The sequence below is a fragment of the Bos mutus genome, chromosome 2 (assembly GCF_027580195.1).
Source record: "Bos mutus isolate GX-2022 chromosome 2, NWIPB_WYAK_1.1, whole genome shotgun sequence".
Taxonomy (NCBI): Eukaryota; Metazoa; Chordata; class Mammalia; order Artiodactyla; family Bovidae; genus Bos; species Bos mutus.
This window is the reverse complement of record NC_091618.1, coordinates 117829025-117850506: the sequence shown is the minus strand read 5'-3', so window position 1 is coordinate 117850506 and position 21482 is coordinate 117829025. Positions and strand designations below refer to the sequence as shown.

Sequence of the window (21482 nt, the reverse complement as noted above, 5' to 3'; positions counted from 1 at the left end):
TTGTTTTGGTTTGGGGAAATCCTGAAATTGTTTATATTTTTTAGTCTTTTTCAGAATTCACTTACTCTTGTTCATTTCAAGCTGTCTGCCATTAACATAGCTTGCTTAAAACTACTTCTAAGAACTTTGAGTGTCTAGATAATCCTTAAATATCTTCTTTCATAAAATTGCTCTTTGTCTAAGTAGAATTTGTTTAGTTTAGTTTTTGTTTATTTTTTAAATCAAGAGTCTGGGAAAACATTTTGGAGTCATAGAAATATGGAAAGCTATTAAGTATACCACAACCTGTTCAGGAATTTCATGAAGATATTGTGTGTGTGTGTTGTGTGTGTCTTTTTATTGTGTGATGTCTACTTTGTTTGTGTGTGCTTTATGCTTCAGATGTCTTTTCCTTTTCTTTTCTGTTAACCTCATATAGAGCCACCATCCTTTGTGAAGAAGGTGGATCCTTCTTACTTAATGCTCCCAGGTGAATCAGCACGCCTCCACTGCAGGCTGAAAGGCTCACCTGTGATCCAGGTTACTTGGTTTAAAAATAACAAAGAACTTACTGAGAGTAACACAATCAGAATGTCCTTTGTCAATTCTGAGGCTGTCCTTGACATTACGGATGTAAAAGTTGAAGACAGCGGGACTTACTCGTGTGAAGCAGTGAATGACGTCGGCAGTGACAGTTGCAGCGCTGAAATAGTTGTCAAAGGTTTGTTGACTTGGTCATAGTCCATTGGTTTTTTTGAGACAAGGTTTTCTTTTTACCTGTTTGTAACACGTAACTTATACAATCCTTTCATGCTTTTGTAGAACCTCCTTCTTTCATCAAAACTCTTGAGCCTGCAGACATAGTGAGAGGAACAAATGCCCTCCTTCAGTGTGAAATCGCAGGCACTGGACCATTTGAAATTAGCTGGTTCAAGGATAAGAAGCAAATTCGAAGTAGTAAAAAGTACAGGTTGTTTTCTCAGAAGTCCACTGTGTCCCTGGAGATCTTTTCTTTTAATAGCGCGGACGTTGGTGACTATGAGTGTGTGGTTGCTAATGAAGTTGGGAAGTGTGGCTGTGTTGCAACCCACTTACTAAAAGGTTAGTGCTTGAAAAATTCACCTCTCTTTAATAAATTGTCAAAATAGCTTTCTTAGCTCAAGGAAGTAAAATGGGTACATTCTCCTCTTCTCCTAATTTTTGAAAATACGTTTTGCCTTCGGTTTGACCTAGGACCCTGGGAACACTGCAGTCTTTATCTTGAGGCCAGTGTAAATATTGAGTCTCTGATGGTGGTGGTGATTTAGTTGCTAAGTTGTATCCAACTCTTGCGACCCCATGGACTGTCGCCCACAAGGCTCCTCTGTCCATGGGATTTTCCAGGCAAGAATACTGGAGTGGGTTGCCGTTTCCTTCTCCAGGGGATCTTTCAGACCCAGAAACTGAACCCAGGTCTAGAAAAATGAATTATGCAATAAGCGATTTTGTCAGCTGATAGCTGTGTATCTTTGCATCTTCTTCTTGCATGGAAGTGTAATACCTCTTAAATTGGATTTCTTTTTCTAATCAATCAACACTATGGACTAGATAAATGTAATCGAGATAAAATTCTTGCATGCACATGGTGTCAAAGTGTTTGGGAATGATCAATTTTATATGCTGTCTTTCTTTAACTAGAACCACCAACCTTTGTAAAGAAAGTAGATGATTTTACTGCACTGGCAGGACAGACGGTTACTTTACAAGCTGCCGTGAGAGGGTCAGAACCCATTTCTGTCACATGGATGAAGGGACAGGGGATCATTAAAGAAGATGGAAAGATCAAAATGAGCTTTGCCAATGGTGTGGCAGTCTTGATAATCCCTGATGTGCAGATTAGTTTTGGTGACAAATACACATGCCTGGCTGAAAATGAAGCCGGAAGCCAAACGTCTGTTGGGGAATTAATAGTTAAAGGTTCGTGGAGGAACATTTTGAATTGATATTTCTTTTAAAAATGAAACCTTAATCAACACTGCAGAATTCTAACTATTTAATACCATTGTAGAACCCGCTAAAATCATTGAGAGAGCAGAACTGATCCAAGTGACCGCAGGAGACCCAGCCACGCTGGAGTACACAGTCGCAGGCACCCCAGAACTCAAGCCAAAATGGTACAAAGATGGGAGACCTTTGGTCGCCAGTAAAAAGTATAGGATAAGTTTCAAAAACAACGTTGCCCAACTCAAATTTTATTCAGCTGAACTGCACGATAGCGGCCAGTACACGTTTGAGATTTCCAATGAAGTGGGCAGCAGCTCCTGTGAGACAACCTTCACTGTCTTAGGTTAGTATCCGTAAAAACCTGTGCTCCCATATTCCTTTGAAAGCCAACTGACAACCAACACTAAAATCACTGCGCCTTTCCACATTGTTCTTTCTTCTCTTCTTGTACCATGAACAGATCGAGACATTGCTCCATTCTTTACCAAACCCCTTCGAAATGTGGACAGTGTGGTTAGTGGCACCTGCAGACTGGACTGCAAAATTGCTGGCTCCCTCCCCATGAGGGTGTCCTGGTTTAAGGATGGTAAAGAAGTAACCTCCTCTGACAGATACAGAATAGCCTTTGTGGAAGGCACAGCCTCTTTGGAAATAAGCAGAGTAGACATGAGTGATGCCGGGAATTTCACCTGTCGAGCCACGAATTCCGTGGGTAGCAAAGACTGCAGCGGAGCCCTGATTGTGCAAGGTTGGCTGGAGACTGTGCCTTTCATTCTTATGTAAATGATGTTCAAATTAAGGTATCTTCCTTTCAATGGCACCTCTTAACTCTTTGAAATTCTTTCTTTACACTCCTTTAGAACCACCCAGTTTTGTAACTAAACCTGCATCAAAGGACATCCTGCCTGGCTCAGCTGTGTTCCTGAAGAGCACCTTCCAAGGGTCTACCCCTTTCACAATCAGATGGTTTAAGGGTGACAAAGAGCTGGTTTCTGGTGGAAACTGCTATATCAACAAAGAAGCTTTAGAAAGTTCCCTGGAACTATATTCAGTAAAAACCACCGATTCAGGCACATATACCTGTAAAGTCAGCAACGTGGCTGGAGCTGTGGAGTGCAGTGCAAACTTATTTGTAAAAGGTTTGCAGAATTTCCTTGACATCTTTGAGCTACCGTTGTTAGTTCTTGCCTCTTTCTCATGTCTCTGAATGACTTCCTTCCACAGAACCTGCCACATTTGTTGAAAGGTTAGAGCTGTCCCAGCTCTTAAAGAAGGGAGACACCACCCAGCTAGCCTGCAAAGTCACGGGCACCCCTCCAATTAAAATAACATGGTTTGCAAATGATAGAGAAATTAAGGAGAGCAGCAAACACAAAATGTCTTTTGTGGAGTCCACTGCGGTTCTACGACTTACAGATATTGCTGTCGAAGACAGTGGTGAATATATGTGTGAGGCTCAAAATGAGGCTGGCAGTGACCACTGCAGTAGCATTCTGATAGTCAAAGGTTTGTGTTCACGTTGTCTCTTGTGTTACCAAAGTTATGGCCCGGGGCACCGACTCCACTCCCATTAACTCAAAATAATTCCTTTCCCCTGTAGAGTCACCTTACTTTACCAAGGAATTTAAGCCCATTGAAGTGTTGAAGGAATATGATGTCATGTTGCTGGCTGAGGTGGCAGGCACGCCTCCCTTTGAGATCACTTGGTTCAAAGACAACACCACACTGCGAAGTGGCAGGAAGTACAAAACCTTCATTCAGGATCGGCTGGTTAGCCTGCAGATCCTCAAGTTTGTTGCTGCGGACGTGGGTGAATACCAGTGTCGGGTCACCAATGAGGTGGGCAGCAGCACCTGCAGTGCCAGGGTGACTTTAAGAGGTTAGTGTCAGTGCTGATGACAGACTGGCTTTTCTTTGGAGTCGATGCTTTTTGTTAAGCTGGTTTCGCTCTGGAGTTGGAATTGATTGAGAATTCGTTCTTCCACTAGAACCCCCAACCTTTGTAAAGAAGATCGAGAGCACCAGCTCCCTTAGAGGAGGCACCGCTGCCTTCCAGGCCACGCTGAAGGGCTCCCTGCCCATCACGGTGACTTGGCTAAAAGACAACGAGGAAATCACTGAAGACGATAACATAAGAATGACCTTTGAGAACAATGTGGCAAGTCTGTACCTCAGTGGCATTGAAGTCAAGCACGATGGGAAATATGTTTGCCAGGCCAAAAACGATGCAGGAATACAAAGGTGTTTCGCAGTACTCTCAGTAAAAGGTTGGTTCAGAAAGCTCACTGTGGGTTCTAGGGAAGAAATGCAGATGTAAGCCTTTAACCAGAGCCATTCACAACCCACACCTATCCCTTTGTTTTCCATAGAACCTGCAACAATCATTGAAGAGGCTGTGTCTATAGATGTCACCCAAGGAGACCCTGCCACTTTGCAGGTTAAATTTTCAGGGACTAAGGAGATTACAGCCAAATGGTTTAAAGATGGCCAAGAACTGACACCGGGCCAAAAATATAAAATCAGTGTCACTGACACTGTCTCTATACTGAAGATTATTTCTACAGAAAAGAGAGATAGTGGTGAATATACTTTTGAAGTCCAAAATGATGTCGGGAGGAGCAGCTGCAAGGCTAGCATTAATGTCTTAGGTTGGTACAGCTTTTCTATGGCGAGGAACTGGGCATTTCTATGCTCTTTCATCTCTTTCAATTTTAGAAAAAAAGTATAAATCAGTAGATTGACTTTTTTTTTCATTGCATAGATCTTATCATACCTCCGTCATTCACCAAAAAGCTGAAGAAAATGGACAGCATTAAAGGGTCTTCCATTGACTTAGAATGTATAGTGGCTGGGTCACATCCCATAAGCATCCAGTGGTTCAAAGATGACCAAGAAATAACAGCTAGTGAAAAATACAAGTTCTCTTTTCATGACAACACTGCCTTCTTGGAAATCAGTCAGCTGGAAGGTTCAGACAGTGGCACCTACACTTGTTCTGCCACTAACAAGGCCGGACACAACCAGTGCAGTGGCCATCTGACCGTCAAAGGTTGGCAAATTTTGTCTCTGCCTCTCGAGAACTTGCTGCTCTCTGATTTCTTAATTCTTTCCTTGACTGATCAGTTCTAAAATAAACCTTCCTTTCCCCTTTCGCTTCTTCTTCTTTCACCCCAGAACCCCCTTACTTCCTGGAAAAGCCACAGTCACAAGATGTCAATCCCAATACAAGGGTTCAGTTAAAGGCACTTGTGGGTGGCACTGCACCCATGACAATAAAGTGGTTTAAAGACAACAAAGAGTTGCACTCCGGAGCGGCTCGCTCGGTCTGGAAGGATGACACCTCCACCATCCTGGAGCTCTTTTCAGCCAAAGCTGCCGATTCGGGGATCTACATCTGCCAACTGAGCAATGATGTTGGCACAGCAACCACTAAAGCCTCTCTCTTTGTGAAAGGTCTGGTCTCTCTATCTTCTCACTGTCTTGCTTGCCTAGATTTTCTTCAGGGGAGGGGGCTTGAGAAAACGGTTTTGCTCATTGGTCTTTAGTATAAAAAATGTTCACCATCACACGTTTTTCCCCATCTTTAGAACCTCCTCAATTCATTAAGAAGCCCAGCCCAGTGCTAGTGCTGAGGAATGGACAGTCCACGACATTTGAATGCCAGATAACAGGCACGCCTGAAATCAGAGTTTCTTGGTATCTGGACGGGAACGAAATAACAGCTGTTGAGAAACATGGCATTTCCTTCATTGATGGTTTAGCCACTTTCCAGATATCTGGGGCCAGGGTGGAAAATAGTGGGACTTACGTCTGTGAAGCTCAAAACGATGCAGGCACTGCAAGCTGCAGCATTGAGTTAAAAGTGAAAGGTGCGTTACTGCTTCTCATTTCCATTCTGGCTATGCTCCTGGCTGGTCCTTGGGTCTTCCCTGGAGTAAACGGTTCTCTGTCTCCTTTTTGAATCTTTAGAGCCTCCCACCTTTATCAGGGAGCTGAAACCCGTGGAGGTAGTCAAAGATAGTGATGTGGAGCTGGAGTGTGAAGTTATGGGAACATCTCCATTCCAAGTCACTTGGCTGAGGAATAACAAGGAAATTCGGAGCAGCAAAAAATATACCCTGACTGACAGAGTGTCAGTGTTTAATCTCAACATAAACAGATGTGACCCTTCAGACACTGGTGACTACCAGTGCATCGTATCCAATGAAGGCGGCAGCTGCTCTTGCAGTGCTCGAGTCTCTCTGAAAGGTCAGTTGGATGCAAAGGAGCTGGCTGCCCAGTACAAATTCTGTAAAGTTTTCATCTTGTGATGATGGGTAGGAGTTCAGATAAACTTCCTCTTCTCATACTGTCTACTTTAATCACAGAGCCACCCTCGTTCATAAAGAAGATAGAAAACATCACTACTGTTTTGAAAAGTTCTGCCACCTTTCAGAGCACTGTGGCGGGCTCTCCTCCCATTTCTATCACCTGGCTCAAGGATGACCAGATTCTGGATGAAGATGACAATGTTCACATCTCCTTTGTGAACAACGTGGCCACACTTCAAATTAGATCTGTGGATAATGGACACAGTGGGAGGTACACGTGTCAAGCCAAGAATGAGTCAGGAGTTGAGAGGTGTTACGCTTTCCTTTTAGTACAAGGTGTGTGAGCTAGCCCCTTTCAGAGTTATTCTCTGGAGACAGTTTCACAAGCAATAACCCTTTTTCCATGGAATTATGAGTGCAACTCATCCATGTTTCCATTCTTACTACAGAACCCGCTCAGATCATAGAGAAAGCTAAATCTGTCGATGTAACTGAGAGAGACCCAGTGACCTTGGAGTGTGTTGTGGCCGGAACGCCAGAACTCAAAGTCAAGTGGCTTAAAGATGGGAAACAGATTGTGCCTAGTAGATATTTTTCGATGAGTTTTGAAAACAACGTGGCCAGTTTTAGGATTCAGTCAGTAATGAAGCAAGACAGCGGCGAGTACACTTTCAAGGTGGAAAATGACTTTGGAAGCAGCAGCTGCGACGCCTACCTGAGAGTGCTAGGTCTGTACTCTCGGCCCCCGTCAGATCCCTTATGTATATTATGTCCTTGGTAAACGAGTGGCAACGATTAACGGGTGTTTTTTGTTGTTTGCATTGGACAGATCAAAATATTCCTCCATCATTCACCAAAAAGTTAACCAAAATGGATAAAGTGCTAGGCTCTTCCGTTCATATGGAGTGCAAAGTTTCTGGCTCACTTCCTATTAGTGCTCAGTGGTTTAAGGATGGAAAAGAAATATCTACAAGTGCAAAATACAGACTCGTCTGTCATGAGAACACTGTATCACTGGATGTGAACAACCTGGAATTAGAAGACACTGCGAATTACACATGCCGAGTATCAAACGTAGCAGGGGATGCAGCGTGCAGCAGCATCTTGACTGTAAAAGGTTAGACTTTCTTAACCTCTTCTGGCTCTTCTCTCTGGTTGCTTTTAAATGTAACACTCTTTCCTGGTGTCCTTTAAAACTAAAAATCGCCATAATTCTGTTTCTTTAGATACATCTGTATTGAGTTCAAGAAATATTCAGTCATTACCTCTTTTCAGTAGTGTTTTCTTACATGGCCTTAAAACTGTTGAAATAATCCAACTACAAGGCATTTAATCATATGCATTTCTCTTCAAATCTATAGAACCTCCAAGCTTCTTAGTGAAACCTGAGCGACAACAAGCCATACCTGACTCTACGGTGGAATTTAAAGCTGTGCTAAAAGGAACACCACCATTTAAAATCAAGTGGTTTAAGGATGATGTGGAACTTGCCTCTGGACCTAAATGTTTCATTGGCTTGGAAGGGTCAACTAGCTTCTTAAATCTCTACTCAGTGGATGCCTCCAAGACTGGACAGTACACTTGCCAAGTTACCAATGATGTTGGTAGCGACTCTTGTACCACAACATTGCTTGTGACAGGTGTGCAAGTTTGATTGTTTTATGTTTCTGTCTGCCTGTGGCTCTGGTCCTTTCTCTAATCTTTTACAATGCATCTACCCAGTCAAGAAAATACCCTTCTATTGGCCAGGCATTGTTCATGTTTCATGTTTTTCTCTTTCTTGTACTACTTAACTGAACTTGTGTTATTTATATCTGTTATGTTCCCTCATAATCTCCTCTTTTCTTCACTCTCTAGAACCACCAAAGTTTGTAAAGAAACTAGAAGCGACCAAAATAGTGAAAGCAGGTGACTCAGCACGACTTGAATGCAAAATAACTGGATCCCCAGACATCAGAGTTGTGTGGTACAGAAATGAACATGAACTCCCAGCCAGCGATAAATACAGAATGGCTTTCATTGATTCGGTGGCCGTCTTACAGATGAATTATCTTGGTACTGAGGACACTGGGGATTTCATTTGTGAGGCTCAGAATCCTGCTGGCAGCACAAGCTGTAGCACCAAGGTTATTGTAAAAGGTAGAAACCTCTTTCTTCTCTTCCTCATTACCTGAAGCCCACCTTCTTCTCCTCTGGCTATCAGAGCTCTTCATTGTTTTACGGTCATCTTTAGCTTCCATTTGAGATCATAGGACATTTTCCCAAATAGTATCATTTCTGTTTTTAGATGTTTTTCTTAAGATTTGCTCACATATAGATAATCATTCTGAGATATTTTTCTTGTTATGCCAATATCATAATTCTAATCACCTCAACATATTAGCCAAGCAGTTCAAATTTGATGTTTCAAACACTCAAAAAAGGAAGGCATTTTAAAATTAACTTTTGCCTTCAGTCAACTTGTAAATATATCGTCATCCTCAGCATGATCTTTATCTTTTATTTAAAACAAAGACTATTTGCCACATATATCCCAAGTTTCAAGCAATAGAGGTTTTAACCTTACATTTACAACAGGATAATTATATTGTTTTTTCTCTCTTAAAACTAGTTCCTAGTTTTTAAAATAAGATCACTATACTGTGTTGTAAATAGTACTAGTATTTTCCAGAATTTTTGTCACAGAATCTAAGTTTGTCATATTGTGAGGCAATTATTGCAAAAACCATTTGTTGATGTGGAAGACTTAGAACACAGATGGTGTGATAACTTCCAAGTATCCCAAGAGTAAAGCACATACAAAAAAATTTCATCCCTGAAGTCAGGACCCCATACCTCATACAGATCATATTAATCCTTACACTTGGCTTTAGAGGTGTGTTTGGTTTTTGTTTTGTTTTACAATTTCACATCAATCTTTACTAAATTAGTAAAGTGGTGTAGACAGAATGTTGAGCTGCTCAGTAAGGTTGTCTGGGGTCTGGTCTGGGTCCTCAGCCAGTGAAGCCAAGTGATTCTGTAAAGGCCCTATTGCTTCTCTGAGGCTATTATTCTTCAGCACTAAAGTCATAGTGCCAGACCTGTGTTAGTAGTTTGACTCTTTCTTCCAATTTTTAAACAAAGAAATAAAAACATTATATGAAGTTAAGTAGCCTAGTTCATGAGGAATTCTTGTTTTTTACAGAACCACCTGTTTTTAGCAGCTTCCCTCCTGTGGTAGAAACCCTTAAAAATGCTGAAGTTAGTATTGAATGTGAACTTTCCGGAACACCACCATTTGAGGTGGTTTGGTACAAAGATAAGCGACAACTCCGGAGTAGCAAGAAATACAAGATTGCATCCAAAAATTTCCATGCAAGCATTCACATTCTCAATGTTGACACTTTAGACATTGGTGAATACCACTGTAAAGCACAGAATGAAGTGGGAAGCGATACTTGCATTTGCATTGTAAAACTAAAAGGTAAGCATTATTTCCTGCACGTGGCAGAAATGGCAGGAACATGCAAAATGGTTATTTGTTTTCTCTTTTTCATTATCTGGACAATCTTTCCAACAATCTCCACCCATCTTTCCCTGTTCAGAACCACCAAGATTTGTCTCCAAGCTGAACAGCCTCACAGTTGTAGCTGGTGAGCCTGCTGAGTTACAAGCGTCCATAGAAGGCACCCAGCCTATTTCTGTCCAGTGGCTTAAAGAGAAGGAAGAAGTGGTTAGAGAAAGTGAAAACATCAGAATTACATTTGTGGAAAATGTTGCCACTCTGCAGTTTTCAAAAGCAGAACCAGCTAATGCTGGGAAGTATATCTGCCAAATCAAGAATGACGGTGGAATGAGGGAGAACATGGCCACGTTGACTGTTTTAGGTTGGTACAATATGGTGCAGTAGTTCTCTGATATAAGGAGGTGCCAAACACTGAGACGACTTACTAAGAGATAGTGGCAGAATTTCCTTTTTTTAATTTCTAGAACTATATCAATCCTCACCTATCTCAAAGGTTTATGGAAAAGGACCTTTCAGGCACTCTTTTCTGTGTCTGTGATCCTAACAAAAATTAACCATTTTTATTATTTTCTTGATGAATTAGCAGAGAAAATCACAACTGTCTTTTGTTTAACCATGAAAAAAATGAGAGTCCAACATATGCTACAAGGAGATTTTTTTTCTCAAGTGTTACTGTTTAAGCTGACAAAAACTCCAAAGATCAAAGTTTGATAAGAATGACTTGCACTTTCATCTTTGGGCATATTCATTTTTAATTTTGCAGTTGTTTGAAAAACAACTTTGAAAAAGCTGTCTTTAGCTCCTTAAAGTAGAGCAACAATACTGAGCAATTCATAGGAACATGTGGGCTTTGTTCTAGAGAGGGTCAAGTACAAATCAATATATGACATTGAATTATTTCAGAAGTTGAATAACGCAAAAACATATTTCTTAATAATTCCTATAATTTCATGACAGCATGTAATTATGGATTCTCATTTTAAGGTCTAGAGAAAGAGGGCCTGAAGATATCCATATAATTGAAAGAAACAGTGTTAATGAATTTGATAGTAGAGACAAGGTGAAGCTAACAGTTTTTAACAGATGGCTATCACGTTTTATTTCAGAACCTGCGGTCATTGTCGAGAAAGCAGGTTCGATGACAGTTACTGTAGGAGAAACGTGCACTCTGGAGTGTAAGGTGGCTGGCACTCCCGAACTCTCAGTCGAATGGTACAAGGATGGAAAGCTGTTGACCAGCAGCCAAAAACACAAATTTAGCTTCTACAACAAAATCTCTTCCTTGAAGATTCTCTCTGTTGAAAAGCAGGACGCAGGCACATACACTTTCCAGGTTCAAAATAATGTTGGCAAAAGCAGCTGCACAGCCGTGGTCGATGTTTCAGGTTAGTTGTGACATGTTCTTCCCATTGCTTCAGCAAATTCCTTTCACAAGCTTTCTTCCCTCGAGTCTCTGCTGTTCTTCCAAACCTCAAGTCTCTTGCCTCTCCTCATGCAGACCGAATGGTTCCTCCTTCTTTCACACGAAGACTGAAAGATACCATTGGAGTGCTGGGTACATCTTGTATCTTGGAGTGCAAAGTAGCCGGATCATCACCAATCTCTGTTGCCTGGTTTCATGGGAAAACCAAAATTGTCAGTGGAGCGAAGTACCAAACTACATTTTCAGATAACGTCTGCACATTGCAGCTCAATTCTCTGGACTCATCAGATACGGGCAGTTACACATGTGTGGCTGCTAATGTCGCTGGGTCTGATGAGTGCCGTGCAGTGCTGGCTGTACAAGGTCAGTGTCAGACACTCACATCCTTTCTTACAAGTTCTTCTTTGGGTGCCCATCCCTGCTGACACATTCAAAAGGCATCTTCTTTTTGATAAAAATCGCAACTAAATCTGAAACTTACAGGATCTTTTCATTGTCCTCCTTGCTTGTATAGAACCACCCTCTTTCGTGAAGGAACCTGAACCTTTGGAAGTACTACCAGGCAAAAACATCACCTTCACAAGTGTTATTAGAGGAACCCCTCCATTTAAGGTCGGCTGGTTCAGAGGTGCCAGAGAACTGGTGAAAGGAGACAGGTGCAACATCTATTTTGAAGACACTGTGGCAGAACTGGAATTATTTAATGTGGACATCTCTCAGAGTGGGGAATACACCTGTGTGGTTTCTAACAACGCTGGCCAAACATCCTGCACTACCCGTCTCTTTGTAAAAGGTTTGCTCCAGTCTTTGTGCTTCCTGCTTTTTAAGTGGCATCTTTGTTCGTGTTTTTACTGTGTTTAACGGCTATGCTTTGTCACTCCCCAGAACCAGCTGTGTTTGTGAAGAAACTGAGTGATCACTCTGTAGAACCAGGGAAATCCATCATTTTGGAAAGTACCTATAAGGGAACACTCCCCATTTCAGTTACATGGAAAAAGGATGGTTTCAACATAACACCCTCTGAAAAATGCAGCGTAGTCACAACAGAGAAGACCTGCATCCTGGAAATTCTGAACAGCACAAAAAGAGATGCAGGACGGTATTCCTGCGAGATTGAAAATGAGGCGGGAAGGGATGTTTGTGAAGCCCTGGTGTCTACATTAGGTGTGTTTCTTATTCTCCAATGATTGGCATTTGTCTAACGTGAGGCGTGGTTTGTGTGGTTTTCTTTAATCCCAGTTGCTGATCGTGAACCTTTCCTCTTTAGAACCACCTTATTTTGTTACGGAACTGGAGCCTCTGGAGGCATCAGTGGGAGATTCCGTTTCTTTACAATGCCAAGTTGCTGGGACCCCAGAAATTACAGTGTCTTGGTACAAAGGCGATACCAAGCTACGGCCGACTCCTGAATACAGGACTTATTTTACAAACAATGTGGCCACACTTGTTTTTAATAAGGTGAACATCAATGACAGTGGAGAGTACACATGTAAAGCAGAAAACAGTATAGGAACTGCCTCTTCTAAGACTGTCTTCAGAATTCAAGGTGATAATTTTATTTTACGAGTTAAGGAATTTCTTCTTCCTTATCTTCACACTTCCCTTTATGGGGAAATTTTTGTTTCACGTACTAATGCCTCCAGTATTACTTGTCTTCCTGCAGAGCGCCAGCTCCCACCTTCCTTTGCAAGACAACTAAAGGACATTGAACAAACTGTTGGGTTACCAGTTACCCTCACTTGTCGACTGAATGGCTCCGCACCCATCCAAGTGAGCTGGTACAGAGATGGGGTACTTTTACGAGATGATGAAAATCTACAGACATCGTTTGTAGATAATGTGGCAACTTTAAAAATTCTGCAAACAGACTTGAGTCACTCTGGCCAATATTCTTGTTCAGCTTCTAATCCACTTGGAACAGCGTCTTCCAGTGCTAGACTGACAGCAAGAGGTTTGTTCCGATGTTACTCTTTTTCTCTTTGTAAACCGTGACTTCCTATTCATTGTCAAAGTAGAAATAGCCAATAAAGAACAACAGCAAAAAGTATGCTGATTTTTCTTCTCATCTTCCAGAACCTAAGAAATCTCCCTTCTTTGACATCAAGCCTGTATCTATAGATATTATTGCTGGGGAAAGTGCTGACTTTGAATGTCATGTTACTGGTGCTCAACCAATGCGAATTACTTGGTCAAAAGATAACAAGGAGATCCGTCCTGGAGGAAACTACACAATTACATGTGTGGGAAACACTCCCCATTTGAGAATTCTTAAAGTAGGCAAAGGAGACTCTGGTCAATATACTTGCCAAGCAACCAATGATGTTGGCAAAGACATGTGCTCAGCTCAACTCAGTGTAAAAGGTATCTCTACATGGCACTGACCAATACTTATTCTCTCCCATCTTACATAATTTTCTTCAGAAAAGTTTCTTTATTTTTTAAATGTTTGGGATGAACTAACTAGATCATATTAGAATTTGTACATTAGTGTTGGAGGCAACATTAATCAAAGTTCTATTTTCCTTTTTATTTTGTTTTTTAAATTAGTGTATCTCTAAGTATAATCTTATCAGAGTGTTGTTTATGTGAAATTTGTTAAATGTCATTTCCTCTCTTTTTTTCACTCTTTTCCTGTTATATGGCATTCTGAATTATCATTTTGATCAAATACTTCTATAATACATTAACTTACATGTTTTAGTTTCTATATCCAGACTACAAGGTTAACTTGTCAATTAAATTCTCTATTAAAAGTAGTAAAAGTTTATTTAACAGAAAAAAATATATATTTTATCATGAAATTCTCAGAAAGTACATATATTCTTAATAATAAACAAGATAAAATTAGGTATTTATAAAATCTTAAGCTACAAACATAAGCTGTTTCTTCCTTTGACTTACTAGAACCTCCAAAGTTTGTTAAGAAATTAGAAGCTTCAAAAGTTGCAAAGCAGGGAGAATCCATCCACCTGGAATGCAAAATAAGTGGTTCTCCAGAAATCAAAGTTTCGTGGTTCCGAAATGACAGTGAACTTCATGAGAGCTGGAAGTACAACATGTCTTTTGTGGACTCTGTGGCAGTGCTCACCATCAATGAAGCCAGCGCAGAGGACAGTGGGGACTATATCTGTGAAGCCCATAACGGAGTTGGGGACGCCAGCTGTAGCACAGCCCTGACCGTCAAAGGTTAGATACACTAAGTCCCTTGCTTTCTTCCTTCTCCTCTGCTCTGGATTCTTTCTCAGCAGTGTTCTGAGCTCCAAAACAAAAAGGCCAGTGAAAGGGATTTGCTTGCAATTCTTAAACTAGCTTTTATGACTTGTCATTTCTTATGTTCGTTTACTGTCATATGGTCACTCCAGGCACTGAATGATTTAAAGTCTAACATATTTTCCCTTTTCTTAGGCAAATGCGCTCATTGTTTATCTCCTTTTCTTCTGGTAGCACCTCCTGTTTTCACCCAGAAGCCTTCTCCAATAGGAGCCCTTAAAGGTTCTGATGTTGTATTCCAATGTGAAATTTCGGGAACTCCCCCATTTGAAGTGGTGTGGGTTAAAGATCGAAAGCAAGTTCGAAGCAGCAAGAAGTTTAAAATCACCTCAAAAAATTTTGATGCAAGTCTTCATATCCTTAACCTGGAAGCCACCGATGTGGGCGAATATTACTGCAAAGCTACTAATGAGGTGGGGAGTGACACATGTGTTTGCACCCTCAAGTTCAAAGGTTTGTATCCATGGGCCCCAAAATATATGCCTCTTGCTTTCATCTTTTCTTGCTTGACCAGTAATGTATTTGGCTGTGATTCTCATCTTTCTTCTCTAACCTCAAATTTCTTTCATTAGAACCCCCACGATTTGTGAAAAAGCTTAGTGACACCTCAACCCTGGTTGGGGATGCTGTTGAGTTGCGGGCTGTAGTGGAAGGCTTCCAGCCCATTTCTGTCGTCTGGCTGAAAGATAAAGGTGACGTCATCAGAGAGAGTGAAAACACTAGGATTTCATTTGTTGATAATGTTGCAACCCTCCAACTTGGGAGCCCAGAGGCATCTGACTCTGGAAAATATGTGTGTCAAATCAAAAATGATGCTGGAATGAGAGAGTGTTCAGCAATCTTGACTGTCCTAGGTTAGTAACAAAGTGCAGCCTGAGGGGGAAAATGTCCATTTGCTTGACCTATGACATCGCCTGCAAATCTTATTCTTACCCAGTAATATACTGAGTATACTCTTGGTTTGAAAGATGACTTTGTGTTCAATGCAATATACTTCTTCTTTTAGAACCAGCCAGAATCATTGAGAAACCAGAACCCATGACTGTCACTACTGGAAATGCTTTCGCATTAGAATGTGTAGTGACTGGAACACCAGAACTTTCAGCCAAGTGGTTCAAAGATGGCAGAGAAATAGCTGCAGACAGCAAGCATCACATCACATTCGTCAACAAAGTGGCTTCGCTTAAAATCCCGTGTGCAGAAATGAGTGACAAGGGGTTATATAGCTTTGAAGTGAAGAACAGTGTTGGTAAAAGTACCTGCACTGTTTCTGTCCACGTTTCTGGTGAGTAATAAGAGGTTTTCATGAATATATCATTTTCCCTGGGGGGAAAAATAAAGCTTCTCTTTCAATGGAAAACTACGCTTCATCCACACAGATCGGATTGTGGCTCCTTCCTTCATCCGCAAGCTGAAGGACATCAACGCCATCGTCGGGGCCTCAGTGGTTTTGGAGTGCAGAGTCTCCGGCTCCGCCCCCATCTCCGTGGGTTGGTTTCAGGATGGCAATGAGATTGTCAGTGGGCCTAAATGCCAGTCCAGCTTTTCGGAAAACGTTTGCACTTTGAATCTGAGCTTCTTGGAGCCCTCTGACACAGGCACATACACATGCGTGGCCGCCAACGTGGCTGGGTCAGATGAATGCTCGGCGGTCCTGACTATCCAAGGTCAGTGTTCAGGGGCCAGACTGCTGCTTCTCCAGCGCCTCCACCACGTGACTTAGTGCCTGCCTTGTGGGGGATTTCTGTATTTTGTCTTTGTGCATAGTCTTAGTTCCTTTTTCTTTAAGTAGCAAAAAGCACTGCTTACTTGGATTCCTTTTTTCTCTTGATCTTCCCCCTTCCCTGGGGTCTCTAGAACCACCTTCTTTTGAACAAACCCCTGACTCTGTGGAAGTGCTCCCTGGAACGAGCCTCACATTCACCAGTGTCATCAGAGGCACCCCACCTTTCAAGGTCAAATGGTTTAAAGGCAGCAGGGAGCTGGTGTCCGGGGAGTCATGCAGCATCTCTCTGGAAGATTTTGTCACGGAACTGGAGCTATTTGAGGTGGAGCCCTTGCAGAGCGGGGACTACTCCTGCCTTGTGACTAATGACGCTGGCAGTGCCTCCTGTACCGCACATCTTTTTGTGAAAGGTTTGCCCTTTCCTCCTAAAGCACATATCTTTAACATTTTTTCTGATTCTTCACTTGAAGATGTCAATTCTGCCTCTGTGTTTTCTCCTCATAGAACCAGCCACCTTTGTGAAAAGACTGGCCGATTTCAGTGTCGAGACAGGAAGCCCCATCATTCTTGAGGCCACGTTTACGGGTACACCTCCCATCTCGGTGAGCTGGATGAAGAATGAGTTTGCCCTTACACAGTCTCAGAATTGCAGTATTACCATGACAGAAAAATCTACCATCCTGGAAATCCTCGACAGCACAATAGAGGATTATGCACAGTACAGTTGCCTAATAGAAAATGAGGCCGGTCAAGATATTTGTGATGCTGTGGTGTCTGTCTTAGGTGTGTTGACAGTTACCTCTTCTTCTTGCTCTTTTCTTTCTTTCAAAACATCTTCTTTTAGTTAGTGCGCCTGATTGATTATCATCCTTTCTACCTCAGAACCGCCTTATTTCATTGAGCCTCTGGAACACGTGGAAGCAGTCATCGGAGAACCTATAACTTTACAGTGTAAAGTGGATGGAACCCCAGAAATCAGAATTTCTTGGTATAAAGAACACACAAAGCTACGGTCAGCTCCTGCATATAAAATGCAATTCAAAAATAACGTTGCCTCCTTGGTGATCAACAAAGTGGATCACAGTGACGTGGGAGAATATACCTGCAAGGCAGAAAACATTGTGGGAGCAGTGGCTTCTTCATCCGTGCTTGTTATCAAAGGTGATGACAGTTTTCTCTGCAAGTCTCACTGTGTGTTGACAGATCCATTTTCTTAAAAACATCACAATGTTAATGGATTGAAATACGCCATGGTTGTTTTCTCTCTTGTAAATAAGGATTGTCTATAACTTCTTTACAGAGCGCAAACTTCCACCTTCCTTTGCAAGAAAACTGAAGGATGTTCAGGAGACTCTTGGCTTCCCAGTTGCATTTGAATGTCGCATCAATGGCTCAGAACCTCTCCAAGTGTCTTGGTACAAGGATGGGGTACTTTTGAAAGATGATGCTAATCTGCAAACATCTTTTGTTCACAATGTAGCAACTCTTCAGATTTTGCAAACTGACCAGAGCCACGTAGGTCAGTACAATTGCTCGGCTTCGAATCCCCTTGGGACTGCTTCATCCAGTGCGAAGCTCGTCCTCTTAGGTGAGTAACTCATCACATGACCTCTTCGTTATAAAGCAGCTTCACTGCACCCAGCCACCAAGGACTGGTGCCACATAGTGTCTGCTCCACGTCTGAGAGCACAGAAACTGAAGTCACCGTGTTGCTCTTCATTCTTTCCAGAGCATGAAGTACCTCCTTTCTTTGATCTCAAGCCTGTGTCAGTAGATCTGGCTCTTGGAGAAAGTGGTTCTTTCAAATGTCACGTAACTGGAACTGCACCAATCAAAATCACTTGGGCTAAAGATAACCGAGAGATTCGTCCTGGAGGCAACTACAAGATGACTTTGGTTGAAAATACCGCCACTCTGACGGTTCTCAAAATAGGCAAAGGCGATGCTGGGCAGTACACCTGCTATGCAAGCAATGTCGCCGGAAAAGACTCTTGTTCTGCTCATCTGGGTGTACAAGGTACTTGTTGGAGCAAAATAGCAAGGGCTCATTTCAACTTCTAACACTATAGGAGGAAGTGTGTACTTGAAAAATGTGTTTAGGACTAGGGTTTAGGCTACAGTCCATGGGGTCTCAAAGAGTTGGACATGACTGAGCAACTTCAGTTTCATGGGCCAGGCTCTATGGGAGGTGTTGGGCAGGCTACAAGTTTATAGTTTACAGTTTACAGCAAATCTAGGGTCTTCTAAATGGGAGCAAGTTTTTAATTAAAAAAAATATATATATAAAACTGGTCAAACATGGGCTGAGGGTCCATTTTCAATGGCTAAAAATAGAGACTAGAGAGAGAACAGGAACTTTTCACAGAATTGTAAGATAATCCAAGTTTGAAAGAAACTATCTTAGGACAATAAAAGGAAGTTGTCTTGAATGATATATTTTTCCACAGTAGTTTGTAAATTAATGGTTTTGTTCCTCACCTCAAACTATAAAGCCCTTCAAGAGTCAGATTGTGTCAAATCCTTCTCTTCTGCTAGCCTCACTTAAATAATAGTGGAAATCAGGGGACTGGAGAGTACATTAATATCTTACATCATGGAAGGCAACCATGTCTCAAGGTAGCAAAAACAGTTCCTGTCTGCTGTGGTCAGAAATTAACTCAGTGAGCTGCTGGTCTAACTCATGAGAGCATTTTTAAAGACTTTTTATGGTGACAGTTTATAAATAACTTGAAATTAAAATAGAGTTAGATTCAGCAGCCCATGTGCCCTGTGACATATTGCTAATTATTTTATCTCCCTAAACTTGAATTTTCTGATTCAGTTAATGAAGAAAGTGTTGCTCTCCCCACTTCAAAGGGCTATCATAGAGGTTGAAGAAATATCTATTAAAGTCCTATAGGAGAAAATAGCACTTTAAAATATTAAGATATCTGACCCAGTTTTGCTACTCTGACTCTTCCTGGCACATAACTGGTATCTCTGCAGCCATAGGAAACGACAGACCTGTACTGGTTCACATACAAGAAAGTAATCAAATGCTCTTAATCCCTGTAAACCATAGAGTGCTTTCACCAACAGATGCACACTCTGCCTCTGATCTTGCACAAAGAAGTGATTCTTTTGCTGGTAGGAGGATTGCACAAGGATTAATGTCTCTTCTTCCTTCCTTTTGCAATAATATTTAATGTGGGTGCTTACAAAAGTAAAGGCATTTTACTTCAGGATTTAGATTTCACTTACCTATTCTTTCTTGAACTATAGCAAATTAATATGTTTTCCAGAGCTAAAGACCTCTCTTTTTGAGTTTTCCCTTCATCCTGAATTATACGTGTCTTTCCCATCTCTTCCCTTGTGTTTTCTTTCTTGCTTCCATAGAACCGCCCAGGTTCATTAAGAAGCTAGAACCTTCAAGAATCGTGAAGCAAGATGAATCTACAAGATACGAATGTAAAATAGGAGGGTCTCCAGAAATCAAAGTTTTATGGTACAAGGGCGAGACTGAAATTCAAGAGAGCAGTAAATTCAGAATGTCGTTCGTGGACTCAGTGGCAGTGTTGGAAATGCACGGGCTCAGCGTGGAAGACAGTGGCGACTACACCTGCGAGGCCTGCAATGCCGCCGGCAGTGCAAGCAGCACCACCTCCTTGAAAGTTAAAGGTCAGCTCTTCGCTCTCTTTGTAAATTGGGATATAATTGCTTTGCAGTGTGGTGTTTGTTTCTGCTGCACAACAGTGTGAATCAGCCATAAGTATACAAATACCCCCTCCTTGAGCCCCATTCCCCATCCAACCCCTCTAGGTCATCCCAGAGCACCTAGTTGAGCTCCCTGGGCTATATATACAGCAGCTTCCCACTAGCTGTCTGGGACAAAGTGGGAGAGTAGCATTTACCCATCTTTTATGTCTTGCACATCCTAGCTGTCCTCTCAATTCCCTGTTGGACTCTCCAAGGTTCTAAAAGTTTTAAAGGATACAATAGAAAATTGGAAGTGATACTCTCTATGTTGGACTAGACAACTGATTTTTACTTGTTAATACATACTTAGAGAATACAGCCTAATTCCCCTTTCTTTCTAACTTGATTTTCTTCCAACTTTAGAACCACCCATTTTCCGCAAAAAGCCTCATCCCGTTGAAACACTGAAAGGAGCTGATGTTCACCTTGAATGTGAGCTTCAGGGCACTCCCCCATTTCAAGTTTCATGGCATAAAGACAAGAGAGAACTTAGGAGTGGCAAAAAGTACAAGATCATGTCTGAGAACTTCCTGACGAGTATTCACATTCTGAGCGTCGATGCCGCGGACGTTGGGGAGTATCAGTGCAAAGCCACGAATGATGTGGGAAGTGACACCTGTGTGGGCTCCATCACTCTGAAAGGTTAGAGTGACTTCAGCCTCTCGTGCTTACTAGTATTTTCCTTCTAACTTTAATACCCTGTTGACCCCTCAGCTCTGGCTCCATCCTTCTCCACTAGTGTCTCTTCTACTTTCCCCCTTTCTCCTTTCCTAAATCTTTTTATGTTTAGTGTGCATTTCAAATCCTACTAAATACCCTTTTAAACAGTTTTCCCAGTAGATTTTGATTGGATTAGAAAGCTAGAGAAGCAAAGGTGTTCAACTCCTTCTGCTTAACACAAACTCTAGGAGGGTTCCCTGGTGGTCTAGTGGTCAGGACATGACACTTTCACTCGGTGGCCTAGGATTCAATCCCTGGTCAGGAGATTAAGATCCCACAAGCCTTGTGGCAAGGCCAGAAAAGTACAAAACTCTAATGCATTCTTGCTCCCACTCACCAGAAATGCCTCTTTAAGAAATGCAAGGAGTGCATGATCACTAGTTTGATTCCTGGCATTGATGGCTTTGAGGGAAATACTCTTAGCCCCACACCTTTTAAATCTCTTTTTTTTTTTTTGCCCCCTTTTCTTCAGCGCCACCAAGGTTTGTGAAGAAGCCCAGTGATGTTTCTACCATCGTTGGTGAAGAAGTTCAGCTTCAGGCTACTGTTGAGGGCGCTGAGCCCATTTCCGTGGTGTGGTTCAAAGACAAGGGGGAGATCGTCAGAGAAAGTGACAACATATGGATCTCTTATTCAGAAAACACTGCAACCCTACAGTTTTCAAGAGCGGAAACAGCCAACGCCGGGAAATACACCTGTCAGATCAAAAACGATGCCGGAATGCAAGAGTGTTCTGCCACGGTGTCCATCCTCGGTTAGTGCAGAGAGAATGTCATCATGAGTAGAAGGCATACACTTACCAGAACCTGTGTCTTCCTTAGTTTTTCCATG

At 41.9% G+C, this 21482-nt stretch overlaps 1 protein-coding gene across 1 annotated transcript in view; it reads left to right on the top strand.

Moving 5' to 3' along the window:
* The window catches only part of TTN (titin), a 276220-nt gene that overhangs the window by 73280 nt on the left and 181458 nt on the right, over positions 1 to 21482 (top strand). The window contains 41 exon segments of the mRNA XM_070359061.1: positions 419 to 700; positions 802 to 1080; positions 1657 to 1935; positions 2027 to 2305; positions 2423 to 2710; positions 2823 to 3101; positions 3187 to 3468; positions 3563 to 3841; positions 3951 to 4229; positions 4332 to 4610; positions 4724 to 5011; positions 5137 to 5415; positions 5550 to 5831; positions 5932 to 6210; positions 6330 to 6608; positions 6722 to 7000; positions 7102 to 7389; positions 7634 to 7912; positions 8130 to 8411; positions 9457 to 9735; positions 9857 to 10138; positions 10884 to 11162; positions 11276 to 11563; positions 11715 to 11993; positions 12086 to 12364; positions 12468 to 12746; positions 12864 to 13151; positions 13274 to 13561; positions 14105 to 14386; positions 14645 to 14923; positions 15043 to 15324; positions 15477 to 15755; positions 15850 to 16137; positions 16328 to 16606; positions 16701 to 16979; positions 17079 to 17357; positions 17497 to 17784; positions 17926 to 18213; positions 19572 to 19853; positions 20295 to 20573; positions 21124 to 21405. Of these exon segments, the coding sequence (XP_070215162.1) occupies positions 419 to 700; positions 802 to 1080; positions 1657 to 1935; positions 2027 to 2305; positions 2423 to 2710; positions 2823 to 3101; positions 3187 to 3468; positions 3563 to 3841; positions 3951 to 4229; positions 4332 to 4610; positions 4724 to 5011; positions 5137 to 5415; positions 5550 to 5831; positions 5932 to 6210; positions 6330 to 6608; positions 6722 to 7000; positions 7102 to 7389; positions 7634 to 7912; positions 8130 to 8411; positions 9457 to 9735; positions 9857 to 10138; positions 10884 to 11162; positions 11276 to 11563; positions 11715 to 11993; positions 12086 to 12364; positions 12468 to 12746; positions 12864 to 13151; positions 13274 to 13561; positions 14105 to 14386; positions 14645 to 14923; positions 15043 to 15324; positions 15477 to 15755; positions 15850 to 16137; positions 16328 to 16606; positions 16701 to 16979; positions 17079 to 17357; positions 17497 to 17784; positions 17926 to 18213; positions 19572 to 19853; positions 20295 to 20573; positions 21124 to 21405 (11547 nt within the window).